General features: G+C 45.8%; 1 protein-coding gene across 1 annotated transcript in view; it reads left to right on the top strand.

Annotated features, from left to right (window-relative positions):
• The first annotated feature begins 249 nt into the window (after positions 1 to 249).
• Positions 250 to 16,852, top strand: part of LOC114698359 (methylthioadenosine phosphorylase) — a 40,064-nt gene continuing 23,461 nt past the window's right edge. Inside the window, exons 1-3 of the mRNA XM_028877018.2 lie at positions 250 to 549; positions 12,990 to 13,076; positions 14,118 to 14,176. Of these exons, the coding sequence (XP_028732851.2) occupies positions 265 to 549; positions 12,990 to 13,076; positions 14,118 to 14,176 (431 nt within the window). The 5' untranslated portion in view covers positions 250 to 264. The remainder of the gene's footprint in view (positions 550 to 12,989; positions 13,077 to 14,117; positions 14,177 to 16,852) is intronic.

Below are 16,852 nucleotides of genomic sequence, written 5' to 3' on the forward strand. Positions count from 1 at the left end.
CTTCCCGCCAAACAGAAGATGGATAAGCCAGTTTGTAAATCAGAGCGCAGGGGGCGGGAATCTCAGCTAGCACCCTTCAGCCTCCCTTCGCCCACCCAAAAACCCGGCTGGAATGCGGCAGGGCCTGATGTTACAGCCCAGGCCACCGAGGCAACCAATTCGGTGCAGAGCTGGTAGCATTGCACCACCTCACTAAGTTCTTATGAAAGAGTTAAAAGACAAAGTGCCAAGCACGTCCTCGGTGGTTTCATTTCTGCCTCGATCATGGACCCGCCATCACGCGGTAAGATAAGAGAAACACCGAGAACCCGAAAAGTCCGCAAAAGGGTCGGGAGGCGGGAACCTGACTTGAGGAGGAGGAGGGTACCAGGAGAGCAGCCAATCCTGCGCTCCCCGGGAGGAAGAGGAGGAGCCAGGGCCCGCGGGCCCCCCACTGCTCACTCCCGCGCTGCGCCGACCCCGCAGTCTTCTCCCTGTCCAGCGCTCCGGCTCGCGGAGGACTCCCCTGGTGCAGACATGGCCTCGGGCGCCGCCTGCGCCGCGGTGAAGGTGAGATCACCCCACAGGCTGCAGATGGGCCCGCCCTCTCGCCCCTCCGCAGCGGCCGCGCTTCGGGGCTGTGTCCCCAGCCCGGGCACCCCCATCCCCGACAGAGCGGAGAGGTGCAGGGGCGCGGCACTCGCCCCCAGCCCACTCCCATGTCCCCAGCCTTTGGACTCATCTGCATCCCGGGCCCCACGGCGGTAGCCGGTGCTCTGGCGGGGGGCGATGGGTGAGCTGCTCCCCGCTGCCACCCCTTCTTCTGTACCACTCCCCTCCGGAGATGCTCCAGGCGGGAGCTGACACGTGGCCCGGCGGCTGCGCTTGTCCCTCTAGCCTTGCGGGATTCGCGCTTTCGCTCTCTTGACTCGGCCCACGTGGGAGAGCTCTTTTGCATGCTTCTGGTCTCTCCCCCCCACAAACACCCTCCCCGCGCGCGCGCCCCAAACTTAAATTTCCCTTTGCTTTGTTTTACCCAGGTTGTGCAGAGCTGTGGTTGCTCTAAGACTTTTCTAAATACTGAAAAGGAGTGCAGACCTCGGGTTAGGGCCGCTCCCTGCCCGGAGGCCTCTGTGTTTAAACGGCTTTGTAACCTTGAGAGTTAGAGCTATTTTCTCGGGCCTCGGGTCCCCCAGAGAGCTCGGCACAAGGGACTCTTGTATGCTGGGAACCGCTGGCCAGAAGTGAGCATGAGTTCTGAGAGTTGCTTGTGAGCCTCCCCTGGGTCTTTTAAACACATCCTGATTGAAGGGTAGAGAGTGAAAGAGAAATTGCAGAGAACAGGAAAGCTGGTGGAAAAGGCTAAGTCCTTTCTAGGCTGTTTATTATTAGCCAAGAACTCAGTTAACTTCATTCACTTTAGGAATTTCTGGCCTCTGGCACAGGAAGTGCACCGTTTTCTCCAAGGCATCTCAGTTGGATTCCCCGCAGCGCTGTTTGATTCCCTTGGAAGAGGCAAATCTCTGCAGTTAGTGTGCAGCCAACCTGGGCTTGTATGCTGGGGCCTTGCAGGGCTTCTCGAACCACTCAGGAGAGAGGAGAGGATAAGGATGCTGCGCTCAGACTTAGCGGCCAACTTTTTTTTTTTTTTTTTTTTTTTGCCATTTTGAAAAGGATTGTTTACATTTATAGAAAGCCTCCTGACATCAGGAACTAGGCAGAAAGGGTCTTCGCGTGCAAGGTGCGGGGTGTATTTATGAAGTAGGGCTTTTACTACAGTGTGGTCTGGGAAGGCTAGAATTATGTCTGGATTGAGCATCTTTGAATTTTTAGGAGTGGAGATCATTACTTCCAAAGGTATCATAAGACGACAGCTTTATACCTTTCCCTTAACACCATAGTAGGTGTGGGCCAGATGTAATCATTTTACCTTGACTGAAGAATCTGTATCTTGGCATGCAGAATAAAAGAAACTTCCCCGGGGTATAGATTTTTTTTTTTTTTTTTCCCCATCTCTGACCCACAACGTGAGTGAAACCAGCATAGCTGGCTGGTGCTTCTCACTCACTCAGCCCAATCAGGATAATACTACCCATGCCAGGACCAGCATATCTCAACAGAAAGAATTCGCTTTAATCTGGTTAACATCCTGCCTGACACACAGTTTCCCTGTAAAATGAATGTGGTACACTTAAGAGCAGAAAGAGCTATGTAAATATTGAATGATATGTATTTTTTTTTTTTAATCTTGGCAAGCTTTTGAAATAAAACTTAGAGATATAAGTGGTGCTGGCCATGCCTGCTGACTGCTCTCCCTGAGACTGGGGCGGGTGGGAGCTTTGCTAGTGAGAATTCGTGATGCCTCCACCATATTCCACAAACGGCTCGAGCAGTGTCTTATCTAGAAAATAGGAAGTACACACTGTTATGCCCAGATCTCGGGGACCCCTAAAAGACCACCATGGAGACCGAATCCCGTGTGTAAAAGCAAAGAGCCTTTATTTCAAGCTCTGGAGCTTGGTCCCTCTGTCTATCTGACACAGTGGTGAGAGCAGAGAGCCCTGAGCTCAGGTGGGGCAGAGGTTGGGGTGAGGGGATTTCCAGGGTCCAGGAACCTGATTGGCTGACAATTATCTAGGGGTATTTGTAAAACAAAAAATAGGTGTGTGCTAGACTCAAGGGCATCTGGCCACCTTATCTAATGATTTGAATATTTGGGATGTCGGGTACTTCCTAATCCCTGGGTGGATCCCTGGGTGGTATCAGCTTAAGGCATTTTCTGGATCTGGGTGTTTGCCAGTAAGCCTGTCACAGAAGCTGTGTCTAGGTCCCTAAGCCTGTCATGGTTGCAGTGTGGTCAAGCTGTTTTGGGGTCCTTTCACACCCACATCCAGAGCAAAATAACCTATTCAAAAAAGTATATTGTAAAGCTGGAGAGTGGCGTGGGTCAGTCTCTATCTAGAGTGCTTGCTACCAAGTGTGAGAATGTGATTTTGGACCCTCAGTGCCCATGTGAGGGGGGGGGGGCGAGACTGGTTACAGAGGCGAGCATCTACAATCCTGGCACTAGAGAGGCAGGCCTGGGTAGGCTCTTGGAGCTTGAAGACTGGCTGGTCTAGCCAAATTGATGAGCTCCCAATTCAGTGAGAATGCCTGCCTCACTGAAAGATAGATTGCGATTAACTGAGGGAGACATTTGATGTCAACCTCTGGCCTGTGCACACACACACACTTGAACATGTGCACAACACCCTCGCAAACTATTTTCTCTGCATATCATCTGGTAATAGTGTTCTTACAGATGTGAAGCTGAAGCCCAGAAAGGTGAACTAAAGTGTCCCGTCCCATACAACAAACCCTGCCTTGTTCTGCGGATACAGCGGCTGCACCTGAATCTACTGCTGTTTCCGCCAGTAATTGTGACTCTGCAGTCACTGGCCGGCCCCAGAGATCCACCTCCTGCTGCTGCCACCAAATGTAGTTTTTAACTAAATCTCTATCGTTCTATTTACTGATAATACTCGCCTCGGGAGTCGGAGGGTGGGTTGAAAGCCTGCTAGCTCGGAGAGGTTGAAGACAACTGTCCGACCTTCCCGCTTTGTCAATCAGTGTCTCTGAAAGCACGTCCTTCCTCTCCATCAAACCAAAAAACTGCCACACTCCAAGTCCCTCCCTACCACTTCCTGTGCGGCTCTCTATCCTTCCAGACTGCCTCTGCCTCTGATTACTTTCTGTCAACCAGTTGCTGGCTCCGCCTCCTGACCCTAGGTTGATTTTGTTCAATTAACACAAATGCAAACTCCGGGTTCACAGTGTGATCGAATGTCCCATGATAAAATCTAGATAATGACAGACCTAAAACCTGGCCTTCCCGTTAAGTAGATGTGAGACATTTCTAGGACCTGAAACGTGGTCTCTGCTTTACTGTCTGAGTGAAGAAGGCATCCTACCTTAGGACATAGGCTAGCCACCTCTGCAAAAACCACTGGGCATTTTCCAAGTGTGGGTGTAGGAGGCACATTTGTGTCTGGCCGGAAATGTCTGCACCATTTCATCTGTTACTGAGAAGCAACAGTTTGATTAGGCACAGCAGTAGGACTCTTCCCACATTGGTGTTGGGGGCCCAAAAGCTGGAGAGACCTAGCCTCCTATTGTAATGCTCCCACGTCTTTCTGTCAGCAGTGTACACTCGGGGCTAAGCACACTTACTTGGAGAGTGGTTAGATTTAAACACAATAACATGTTGCACAGCCAGCTCAGTTCTTGTTCCATTAATGCCGGCCCTGGTACCTTCCTTTGTAAGATGGAAATATTACTAGGGGCTCGAGCTTCAAGTTGATACCCTAGGCTTAAGAGATACAAACAGAGTGTTCAGGTGAAAAGCCTCCAGTTTTGTGTGGACAGTACGATGTTCGGCAGCTCAATGAAACCTAGCTGTCTACTGGTAGAATCCTACCCAAAAGTACTTAGCTGAAAACGTGCCAAACTCTGGGAATACATATATGAGTGAAACAATGTCTCTATTTAAGTTTGTCTTGCATTGGGGCTGAAAGATTAATATGAGTGAGCTAGTAAGAGTTATGGGAGGGGGCCAAAAAGGCCTTTAGGCAGTGGTTTTTAAGCTGTGCTACCAGTATAGTGGTTGGAGGTGATCAAGTCATAATCCTAGAGTTTCCATGGTGGCAGCAGCATTAGTACGGCCTTGAGTGTCACATGGTTTGCCATGTAAGAGACCATCTATGAACCAAAGAGCAGGCTCTCCCAGACACTGAATTGGCCTTCGGGCCTGCAGATTGTGAGAAATGAGCTTATAAGTCTGATTTTTATTATAGCAGCTTGAGCACATTGAAGACAGGCTTAGCGTTGAAATGGTGATAAAGAACCAGAGGTTGCAGTGGCCGGCTAGGGCGTAGGAAGGTCTGGGGAAGAACTGGGCATATGGTCTTGAAATAGAAACCTCTGTGCTTGTGATTATGAGAATTAGCTGGGTGTGGGCCTTCAGGATATAAACCAAGATAGAGAAGTTAGATTTGTACACGCCTTTAAACCCAGCACCCTAGAGGCAGGCACAGGCAAATCTCAGAGCTTGAAGCCAGCCTGGTCTGCATAATGAGTTCCTGGTCAACTATGGCTGCATATTAAGATCCTATTCCAAAAAGCAAAAAAAAAAAAAAAAAAAAAAAAAAGAATTGGGTTTGATTCTAAATGCTGTGGAAGCCATTTAAGGATTCTGAATAGAGAGGTGGCATCTGATTTATATTTTTAAGTGATTGCGTGGCTGCTCTGTACACAATGGCCTGTACTGGGTGATGGACTACATCTGGCCAGAAGCCACGGCACTTGTGGTCCAGTCTAGGCTGGCAGCCATAGAAGCAGTGAGGTAAGGCTCTGCAGGCAGAATAGAGGCAAGGTGTGGGCAGCGTAGCAAGAGAAGGGGTGTTTCTGTGTCTGACTTCCAGCCCCAAAGGTGCCGAGGGATCCTTTTCCGAACAAAGGCAGGGAGGATAAATACGAGATCCCTTCTGCTGACACATTTCTGATGTGGCTAAAGTATGGGGTGTGAGGGGCCTCTTTACCGTGGCAGGAGGGTAGCAGCTGAGTACATCCATGTTCGGGGAAGGTGGAAGATAATGGAGACAGTCTTAAGGGTTCCTGCCTGTGTGCATGCCCCACGAAGCAGCCGGTGGGGGCAGGGGAGGCAGGTCGTAGATTAGTAGCTGGCATTGTCCAGGAAGACTTCAGGGAAACATTGTCTAGCTTCAGCCATGGGCTGGTGGTGCACTTGACCATACAGAGACCATACAGAAGAAGGCAAAGCAAACCTTTGACATTGAGAGAGAGGGTTATTTGGAGAGCTGCTTCGGTGATCTGTAATGCCTCTGGCTAGATTTCTGCTCAGGGAGATTAGGAAATAATGTTAGTCATGTTAGAGTGATAGAGAGGGAATCGGGCCCCACTGTAGGTCGCTGGGAGACTTCAGACAGTGGTATAAGGAAGATGACAGACAAGTCAGAGTGTCCTGGTTTGGAAGATGGCCTTTCAACCTCTCCTTCGGGCTTTCTCAAGCATGGGTGGCACAGGTCTTCTGTAGGATTGTCCTAAGCTTTGCAGCACACAGAATGCATCCCCATCCCTCCCCACAGAGCGACAACAGGCCCTCCTCCCCTGTCACTGGCAGCCAGACTCTCACCTGGGCCACTGATAGGAGAGAGGTAAGACATGGGGGGGGGGGGTTGTACTTGCCTGTAAAGAAAAGCGGGGGAAATGGGCCCAAGTTGCCTTGAGGAAGTTACTTTGAGGAGTGTGTTTTGCTGGGAGTGATAGAATATGGAATAGGAATTATTCTAATGCAGTAGTACATTTGATTTCCATACTGGTTCTACAGGCTAATTAAAAACCTGGCCCACATAGAAAAAGTTGAGAAAACAGACAACATAAATATTTATATGTGACGGTCCTTAGATCCTTAGCTGTGGTTTTTCAAAGAATGCAGTGCATCCGCCTCATCTGGTACCTTGTTAGAAATGCAAAGTGCTGGGCCTCAGCCCAGTTCTGCTGAACCATACATTTACGGCCTAGCATATTAAATGTGCACTGACTTTCGTCCCTGACGTCAGGAGCTTTGGGAAGTATGGCCATGGTTCTTTCTCATGTTTGTTCTCTGTGGCTGCAACAGGATTAGTTCAAACTGAGCGCCTTCAAACACCCATGTATTCTCATAGTTCTAGGGGTCACAAGTCCAAAATGAGTCTTAGATCAAGAAGTCAGTAGGTCCGGCTTCTCTTGCAAGATCTCACGTAGGAAGAATCCATTGGCTTGACTCTGTAGCTTCTGGAGACACTATCATACTTGTCTCCTAGCCCTATAGTCACACCCTCCATCATCACGTGACCTCTTGATGTCCTGCCATCAGAACCCTGGAGTCCATTTAGGACCCATCCAGATAGTCCAGGGTAGTCTCCCATCTCATCTTAATTTATTTACATGGAATAACATTTATGGCTTCTGAGTGTTGGGGTGTAAGTATGGGGGCAGGGGTCTGATAGGTTCTGGGGGTTGGGGTGCAAGGATAGGGGCAAGGGTCTCATAAATCTCTTTAGAAACTACATGCTTAGTTAGTTAGGGTTAGGCTTACGCTGTTGGGAGATGGAACGCGTAGAAGGTTAGCCTTGTTCTGGAAGTTGAGTCGTGTTGTTAACGAGGGCATTGGAGCTGCAGACCTTCCCGTTTTGCTTCCTTGCTGCTGTGGTGTGAGCAGTTTGACTCTGTCCTCTGCCTCACCACAGGCTCAGCCATGGGGCCGACTGACCACAGACTAAACTTGGAGCCAAAGTAAACGTCTCTTCAAGGTTGGGTTTTCTCATGTGTGTTGTCTCCCAGTGCCAGAAAGCTGGCCAGCTAGTGAAGGGGTCATTATACAGCCTGCCACACTCAGCTAGCAATTTGTGTTTGAAGCGGAGCCATGCACTAGAACCAACCCACAAGCTTGGAATAACATCTATGCCTTGCCCCATAGTCAGATCCTCTGCAGTTTGGGACCTGACTTTGGCATTTGAGGATACTGATAACCATCAGCTGAGTAGGGAGGAACTGAGGCCATGCTATGCCCTTGTTCTGCAAGCAAGAGAGTTGGAGCAGATATGGTGAGCTTTGAGGAAAATGCTCCTCAGAAACTAATAATTGATTTCAGGTGTGAAATGTATGTCGTCGGGGTGTCTAGAGGCTTGTGACATTGAAGCCGTGACTGTTCTGATCTTCCAGGCCATCCATACTTCTCTGACTATAATACCTGCATTAGGTTACTAGGATGGCTTCAGCAAAGCTTGGTAGACCAGAAAGCCTGAGCAACAGACACTACCTCACAGTACTGGAGGCTACTTGTGACAGATAACATGCCAAGAAGGTTGTTTTTTGTTTTGTTTTCCTGTGGTAATCTTCCTTGGGTTTTGGATTTGGGATGGCCCGCATTTTCCACATATTCTGACAAAAAAAATCCTCAAAGAGAATAAGAGATATTTGAGCCAAGATGAGTTGTGCCCTAGGAACGTTGAATTTAAGTTGCCCTAAAGAAAACCGATAAATGGTTTCATGAAGTTTATTTCATTATAGACTGGAGTGAAGTCATAATGGAGGCATTTTGAAAATGCTTTGGTGGCTCCCATGCTTAAGCAGCTTACAGCAGAGCAGGAAGTCTCTCAGATTCTATCTGACGTCCTTAGCTTCAAGCTGGTAGAACTTAGTGGTCTGCTGAATTAGTAGATTCCAGAAGGTCTCTCCTGCTGGTAGCTTGGGTGTTTATTAGATAAGACACGGGTGGGCAAGAGGACCAAAGGTTCGGCCTGAGATTTGACTCAGGATCTGCAATATCCCAGCTCTTTACAATCCAGAAGTTCTAATGATTCATCAGCTAGAGCTACCCATGACATGATCCCCTTGGTTCATATTGCAGATTTTGTACAGACCTCCCAGGCTGAGGCATTTGGCCTCTTGGTCCCCATGAATCTGGGCTTCGTGGCTTCTGTGGGATCTTAGAAGACCACACATATGTCCAGGTTGGCTTAGTGGTGAAGGCTTCGGTCAGTAGTGCCTGCCATATTTGGTGGTAACCAAAGCTTCAGGCGTGAAATCCCAGATCCTGCCTTGGCTGTCTTTCCTCATCTTGAGCTTGAGGAACTCAAAAGCCTCCCATCTTCCTGACGTGAGCTCCTCTCAGCTGTTCTGTCTTTGGTGTTGGAGAGTGCATCTTGGGACATCTGTGAGGCAGGACATCCAGGGCTCAGAAGGATGGCTCCTGAGACCAAGCGGGGTAGGTGAAGCCCCTGGTTTTTAGGTACCAGAGGAAGTGCATAGGGTAGGGAATAGCAGACACCCTTCCCACCTTGAGACAGATTGGATAGGAAACATTTTCTGTTTCAGATGCAGGGAAAGTAGCTGTAAGGTGCGGCCTAGCAGGCACCTCCAGCCTTGCTGGAAGCAGGCATTCTTTTTGAGGTGACTGTGCTGGAAAATTGGGGCGAATGACAAGCAGTAAGATGTATCCCTGTTTCAGAACCTTGTTTCTTTTCTTTTTTTTAATTTTATAATTAATTTAATTTTACATATCAGCCACGGATTCCCCTGTCCTCCCTCCCCCCACCGCCATTCCCGCCTCCCCCAGTCCACCCCCCATTCCCACCTCCTCCAAGGCAAGGACTCCCCTGGGGACAGAACCTTGTTTCTTGTAGTAAAGACTTCCTGGGTGTACAGAGTTGACCCATCAATTCTATCTCAGCACTTGAACCCATTTCTTAGGCTTTCTAGAGTTGCCTGGACTTGGGACCTGGCAGGGTCTTACTGCTTTCTGAGTATGGATGGAGCTATAAACAGGCTCCTTAGATCAGTGGTTCTCAACCTGTGGGTCACACAACCCCTTGGGTTGCATATCAGATATTTATATTATGATTCAAAGCAGTAGTAAAACTACAGTTATGAAGTAGCAAGGATATAGTTTTATGGTTGAGGGCCACCACCTGTATTAAAAGATCGTAGCATTAGGAAGGTCAAGAACCACCGCCTTAGGTGCTCACCTGGCTATCCAGAGGCTCTGTATAGTGTGGTCTGTAGTGTGTTCTTTCCCCCTGGGCAAAAGCTTGACCTGACCAAGGAAACCATTTTTTTGTATCATAGAGACAGTGACTCTTTCTGGTAGAGTGAGCTGGAAGACCCCAGGGGATATTGGGAGTTTAGCACACGGTGCTTCTTAAGTGGGAAAACAGCAGTACTTTTCTTTCATCATTTGTAGGTGGGGCTAATACCATAGGGCCTGTCTAACAGTGGCAGTGAAAATCGGTAAGGGGAGCCCTGTGACACACTCAGTACTAGCCTGTGGTCTAGCACCATCTCTGCTTGGGAGCTCCATCAAGCTGTACTTCGCCTATACAACCAGCAGATGGTGACATTGGCCACATATTGCCATTGCAGGCCTCTCCTCAAGGTTCCGTTTCCTGGTGTGGCAGTCTATTCGATTGCTACTCTGGTTCCCTATGAGGTGTAGGTTTCCATTAACAATGTGAGGCAGCTGAATGACTGGGTGGGCTTGTCTGTAGACTGCTGTAGCTTCCTGGGCGGTTTGCTTTCGTTCAGGGACTGTCCACTCCTTGCTGACGGCTGAATTGCCAGCTACCTAAGGCAGGGCCATCGTGCAGCCAGGAGGGTTTGGACTGAAGTTCAAGCTGGGAACTAAGGGAGCATGAGTTTCAGGAGCTAGCCTGTTACGAGTGCTGCTTTCATGCCGTACAAATTGTCTTCTTCATTCTGAGGGTGATTGCAAAACAAAATGAGTTCTGTTTGGCCTTCAAGCCTGAAGGTTCAATGTGGACTCCATGTCTGAGATGCTGTGGCCAAGGGACCATCTTGAAATGATGGAGAAAAGTGGTCTTAAGTGAAAGGTCTGAGGTGTTTTTATTTGTTTGATTTTGGCTTTTGTTCGTGTTGTGTAGCTCAGGCTGGCCACAAACTCCCAATAGAGCTGAAGACAACCTTGAACTTCTGGTCTTCCTACCTTCCAGCCTCCTTTGTGCATCAGGTAGCTAAATTCCCAAAGTCAGGTGATGGTCATTTCACATGCCGCTCTTTCTATTGCCCAGTGTGAGAACATGGGCTGGATGGTCTGTTAGCCAAGCTATGTAAAGTGGAGAGGCCACACCAGCCCAAGTGCTAGGGTTTTGTAAAGCAGAATGATTTGTGTGTGTGTGTGTGTGTGTGTGTGTGTGTGTGTGTGTATTTGTTGAATTGAAGAAATTAAGTAACTTGCGTGTTTCAAACAAATATTGTTGATTTTTAAATGCCAATGTTAAATTTTTACCTGTAATGTTCAGTTGATATAAAATACAAAACCTGTTGTAACTTCAAGAGTGTACCACAAGGTGGCACCAACGTCAATTGTCTTAGCCACCAGGAAGTACATTCCGCCATTCTACAGCCGAATTTCACAAATTCTTTATTTTGGAACTTTATTCTCTGGAGTTAGGAGCTTCTATTTTACTTTGTAGAAATTTGATTCAGTGACAATATGTTTGCACCTTTTCATTTTAAAAAGTGCTGAGGTTTTCTCTGAGGTTTCTCTTAAAGCCTCATGTCATAGCTGTCTATTGACCTGTTTAAATCCTGTTTTCTGTAGGGGGTACAAAGGAAAAATGTCCTAATGATAATGTTGCTTAATTTTTTAAAAAGATTTATTTATTATGTATACAGTGTTGTGCCTGCATGCCAGAAGAGGGCACCAGATCTCATTACAGATGGTTGTAAGCTACCGTGTGGTTGCTGGGAATTGAACTCAGGACCTCTGGAAGAGCAGCCAGTGCTCTTAACCTCTGAGCCATCTCTCCAACTTCGTGTTGCTTAATTTGAATATTAAGATTTCACTGTTTGTCTTTGTTCTTGTTTGTTTCCTAAACTTCAAATTAAATCAACTCAGTTTTTTAAGATTTATTTTTTATGGGCATTGGTGTTTTGCCTGCACATGTGTCTGTATACCACATATGTACATTGTCCTCGGAGGCCAAAAGAAGGTGTTGGATCTCCTGGAACTGGAGTTACAGATGGTTGTGAGGCACCATGGGAAGGCTGGGAGTCCTCTTAACTGCTGAGCCATCTCTGCAACCCTAGATCAGCTCTTTTTTTTTTTTTTTTTTTTGAGTAAATCCGAAATTTTTTATAAGCCACAGTCGTCCTAGGGACCTCCATGCTATATATATAGCCTTCGTGGTTCTATGGGTTGTGGTCTGATTGTTCTTTATTTTATATCTAGAATCCACTTATGAGTGAGTACATACCATGACTGTCTTTCTGGGTTTGGGTTACCTCACTCAGGATGATTCTTTCTAGTTCCATCCATTTGCCTGCAAATTTCATGCTTTCATTGTTTTTCTCTGCTGAGTAATACTCCATTGTGTATATGTACCACATTTTTTTCATCCATTCTTCCATTGACAGGCATCTAGGTTGTTTCCAGGTTCTGGCTATTACAAATAGTGCTACTATGAACATAGTTGAGCATGTATCTTTATGGTATGAATCAGCATTCCTTGGGTATATGCCCAGGAGTGGGATGGCTGGGTCTTGAGGTAGTTCGATTCCTAATTTTCTGAGAAACCGCCATACTGATTTCCACAGTGGTTGTACAAGTTTACATTCCCACCAACAGTGGACCTAGATCAGCTCTTAAAGAATTAGGTTTCTTTCTCTACCTTTTCCAAGAACATGAATTTCTAGATAATCTCAGGAAACTGAAATGAAATGCTTGAACTTAAAACTACTTTTGAATCATGTACTTTTATAAACATTTGAATTATGCTGTGTATGAACTACTGTCTACTATATATGTGTGCATTGATTACTTTTATGAATATTTGAATTATGCAGTATATGAAATACTGTCGCTGTATATGTGGACAATGAATAGCAGTTTGATTTTGTGAATATATACATCAGGGAGGGCTTGTCATGTCACTTGTCTTTCCCTGCATTCTCTCCTAGTTCTGTGACTCGTGACATAAAAAGAGCATTTCTTGCTTTGTATCTTGGTGTAGTAAGAAACCATCACCAAATAAACAGACCTAAGTTTTTATATCATGCTTCCTTTACTCCATAGTAAATGTGGTAGAGAAACAACCTTGGTCAGTCTTTCTACTACCACATTTGGGCTCAATTTCCAACCGAAAATTAATTCTATTTGTAATTCAGTTGGGAGTAAATGTGATGCAGTGGAAAACAATGGCCAATATTTGGCTATTTAATTCTAGAATATAGAAGACCATCAGGCTCTGTTGTTGTTATTTTGTTTGAGGTTTTTGATTTTGATTCTTTACTTCTCTTTTTAATAGCAGGCTTTTAAATGTTTTCTGATCAGAGTCCCTTTTTTGTGGGATTTGGTGGGGGTGGACAGGGCCTGTGTCTATAGATAAATGTATTTGCTTAAGATGCAGCATGACCAGATATGCCAACCTTCTTCCTTCTCCTTTCTCCCTTAGATTGGAATAATTGGTGGAACGGGCTTGGATGATCCAGAAATTTTAGAAGGAAGAACCGAGAAGTACGTGGATACTCCATTTGGCAAGGTGAGTGTCCGGCCGACAGTGTTGCCTTTGGCATTGCTAATTACTGCTTGATTTTTAGTCAAGAAGAGTAGTTGGTTGTGTGTGGACATCCTAGAGACTGATCCAGGCAGAGGGCCCCCGGTGCTGCCACTGGGTTTCATCAGCTGAGTTGCCCGTAAGGGTGCACGAGGCTACTGTTGGGATGATGTGGCTTTGAACACACAAGGGGCTGGCTTCTCAGTTTGCATTACTAGAAATCAAGATGCTGGTTTTAAATTCAAATCTGTTTCTAATTTAGAGCCCAGGTCACACCACAGTAACTTAGCAGACAGGCTGGTGGCAGGTAGGATGAAGAGTTGTTATGAAGTGGTGTCTTCTGGCCCAGATGAGTCCTGGGATCTGGAACACATGTTAGGATTGGGAATGAATGGATTCTAGGGAAGGCTGGCTTATTTTCCGACCGGGGCCAGGTGAGGAGGTATCTACATTCCTAATTCCACATCACCTCTTCCAAACAACACTGGCATTCCTCCCTCTGAGAGGAGCTGCATCCTGGCCCAGCCCTCCTTTTCGGATAAGTTCTTAGCCTGACCTGGGGTTTTCCAAGCCCCTTCCCATCTCGCCCTTAGCCTCAGGGTTGGTTCTCGGGTTTTTCCCAGCATCTCTTCAAGGCGCCTGACGGCCTTCTTTAGCCTGGTTGCCGCAGTAGGCCGTTCTATCGCTGAGCTCGGCAGTGACCTTTTAGCTTTTGACTCACTACATTTCGTGAACCTTTCAAATGCCCTTGACTCGTGTAAATTTGATTAGAGTTTCCTGGAACACTTGCAACAAAGCCCCTGCTGCCTTTCATAGCCTGCGGAGTCCGCGCTCACAGAGAGCTCAGTCAGTACTTATGGATGATGATATTGATCAGTAAAACTTAAGCTCCTTTCCCTGAGCTGTATCTCCAAACTCCAGAATTCCACCAGTTTGTTGTGGTTTCAATGACTCAGATTTTGAAGAACTGTTTATACATGTTTTAAAATTACTAAGCTGCGACTGTTTATTTTTTATTGCATGCAGCCATCTGATGCCTTAATTTTGGGGAAGATAAAAAACGTTGACTGTGTACTTCTTGCAAGGTAAAGTATTTTAAGTTTGTTGTTATTGTTGTTTAATATTACTACTTCTGAAGAATTTAAATTTAACTTAAAAGCCCATAAACAGGTAATAATGTAGGTATGAGATAGGTGTCCGCAGAGTCAGAACATGTCGGTCCCTTCTGAGACAAGCTTGAATTAAAAGTATTTAGGAAATCAAAGATCTCATTCCTCTCTTTGGTTTGGAAAATAGGTCAGTTGAGCGACACTGAACCTCCAGTTTCTGTTCTGACTACAAAAAATATTTCCTTTGTTAATTTTCTTTCCAGTTATCAGATAAATAAGATGCTTTGTTCATGACATCCATGTCTATTGGCAGTTACATTTTGTGGGGAAGAGGTCTCAGTCCCTGAACTAACCTGGATGACTTCTTGTGCTTACACCCTTGTTCCCTAAACAGGACTGGCGGTAGAAGCTGCCGCACAGAAAGCGGCAAGGTTAGGAATTCCCCTGACCCCAGTGGCCTCCACTGCAGCTAACGCAATAACAAGCAGGTTCTCGTGCCCACAGGGTGGCACCTAGTCCCAGGAGTGGCTTCTAGAAGCTATACATAGCTTAGTGTTGGGGAGCAAGTCTCAGGCTGAGCTACACATGATGTGTGTGGACTCTATAGGACATGACGGGGCACCTAACAAAGCTTCGTCCACCACAGTGGTGTGGAAAGTAGGTTCTTGGGAGCCAGCAAAACGAAAATGTAGTTTTAAGTGGTCCCCTGCTGTGGGTTTCTTACAAGTCTCCTTTCTTCGTTACTGGAGAAATGCCTGGTTTTCTTTTCTTTTTTTTTTCTAAAGCTCAGGGAGGAAACAGTTGTTTAAATTACACAGATGACCAATTTCTTCTGAAAAAGAGAGCTTTGGAGCCAGGCCCTGGAAAATAATATGTATCTCTGAATAGTGAGGGCTCCTACTTTCTTAGAGGCTGCCTATGAACTCAGGGTGGAACCTTAGGTGCTGTGTTAGTCTGAGGTTTGTTAGTTGTCAAGAGAAGTTCTTTTTAAATACAAAGAGGATAATAGTGTGGTGTTATTTAACAACTCTGTAGAGCAGGTTGATATTTCATTATGTTTTATTAATGGGGGAAAAAATCCTGGCTCCGAGTGGGTTGGGTGACTTTGGAAGGTCTCAGGGGAGGTAAAAGAGAGAGCTTTGAGCCAAAATGGTTGCACTCCAAAGCCTAAAGTTTTTACTTAAACGCTTGGATATATTTCCACTCTTGTAAATGTGACTACTTGAATAAATATTAATAATACATGTATAGGTGGGTATTCAGATATATATGCATATAGAATAGATTTTAAGTGTTCTTTCCAAAACTATGTAAATTATAAACAAACCTTTCAAACACTGAACAAAATAAAGCTGTGTGTTAACTTTCTTCCCGTGTATTTCTATCGTATCAAAGGTAAAGAAATAAACTCTGGACAAAGCCACTCTGTGCTAGAACATCACGTGTCTTAGTTTTTCAGGAGGCCCAGATAGTTTTAGGCTTCTTTATGAAATATTGCTTATAAGAACATAAGAAAGCCATGTGACCAATGTGAATTTTAAAATTCATTTTAGAATTTGAGCCCTTTACAGCTGTTGACTGGAGTTCCCCTGTTGGTATGGATAAGCAGGCTCATGCTTATGTGTTTCTAGTTCTTAAATAACTTTAACAAATGAAAATAGTGCATTTGTTTGTCCAATAGGATCAACTTACATGATGGGTGCTACTGAGGAAGACAGGCAAGGGTTTCACCCTTAGGACAAATTATAGTTGTAGAGGTGGTCACCAAAGAGGCATGTTCAGTTAGAGTAAATATTAGTATAATAGGTAGATGTGGCGTAGATGCAGTAACTACGGTAGATGCTTCTTGGCTTTGGAGCTAAGCTCTAAAGAGGGCCAGAGGCCTGGGCAAGAAGAGAAGACTTTTTTTATCTAGACAAAGATTCTAAAAAAATTTTTTTGAGTAAAATAATGGTCTTTTTGGTTTTTTGAGACAGGGTTTCCCTGTGCAGCTCTGGCTAGCCTGGAACTCACCCTGTAGACCAGCTGGTCTCAAACTCACAGAGACCTACCTTCCTCTGCCTCCGAGTGCTGGGATTGAGGGTGTGCACCACCACTGCCCACCAGTCCCTTTTTTATAGTTATTCTTCACCCTCTTTGGCCACTGTTGTTACAGCACATACAGCGCTCTCAGTACTGTACAGTACAGATGTACATACAGCACATACAGATGTGTCCCCGTGTCTTGTTCCCCATACAGCACATACAGTACTGTACAGATGTGTCTGTTCGTTCCATACAGCACATATAGTACTGTACATACAGATGTGTCCCCATGTCTCGTTCCCCATACAGCACATATAACATGTACTACAGATGTGCCATGTTCATACAGCATAGTACTGTACATACAGATGTGTCCCCATGTCTCTTCCCCATTTCTCATTTCTGTTAGCAGCTAAGAAATGTCCATGCCATATGGAAGCTGTGGGCTTCCTCTTGGTACTGTGGTTTAAGTTGTCCTGCTTCTAGAAAGTTGTGCTTTTCCTTTCTATCCATTTACTACTTCCTGGAGAAAGTAGTAGCTCTCTGTAGCATTACCAAGTGTCAGCGGAACCAATTTTTTTGCCATTAAAAACTGACACTATATTGAACAATACATTGAGAAATCAA

Source organism: Peromyscus leucopus, chromosome 2 (assembly GCF_004664715.2).
Source record: "Peromyscus leucopus breed LL Stock chromosome 2, UCI_PerLeu_2.1, whole genome shotgun sequence".
NCBI classification, from domain to species: Eukaryota; Metazoa; Chordata; class Mammalia; order Rodentia; family Cricetidae; genus Peromyscus; species Peromyscus leucopus.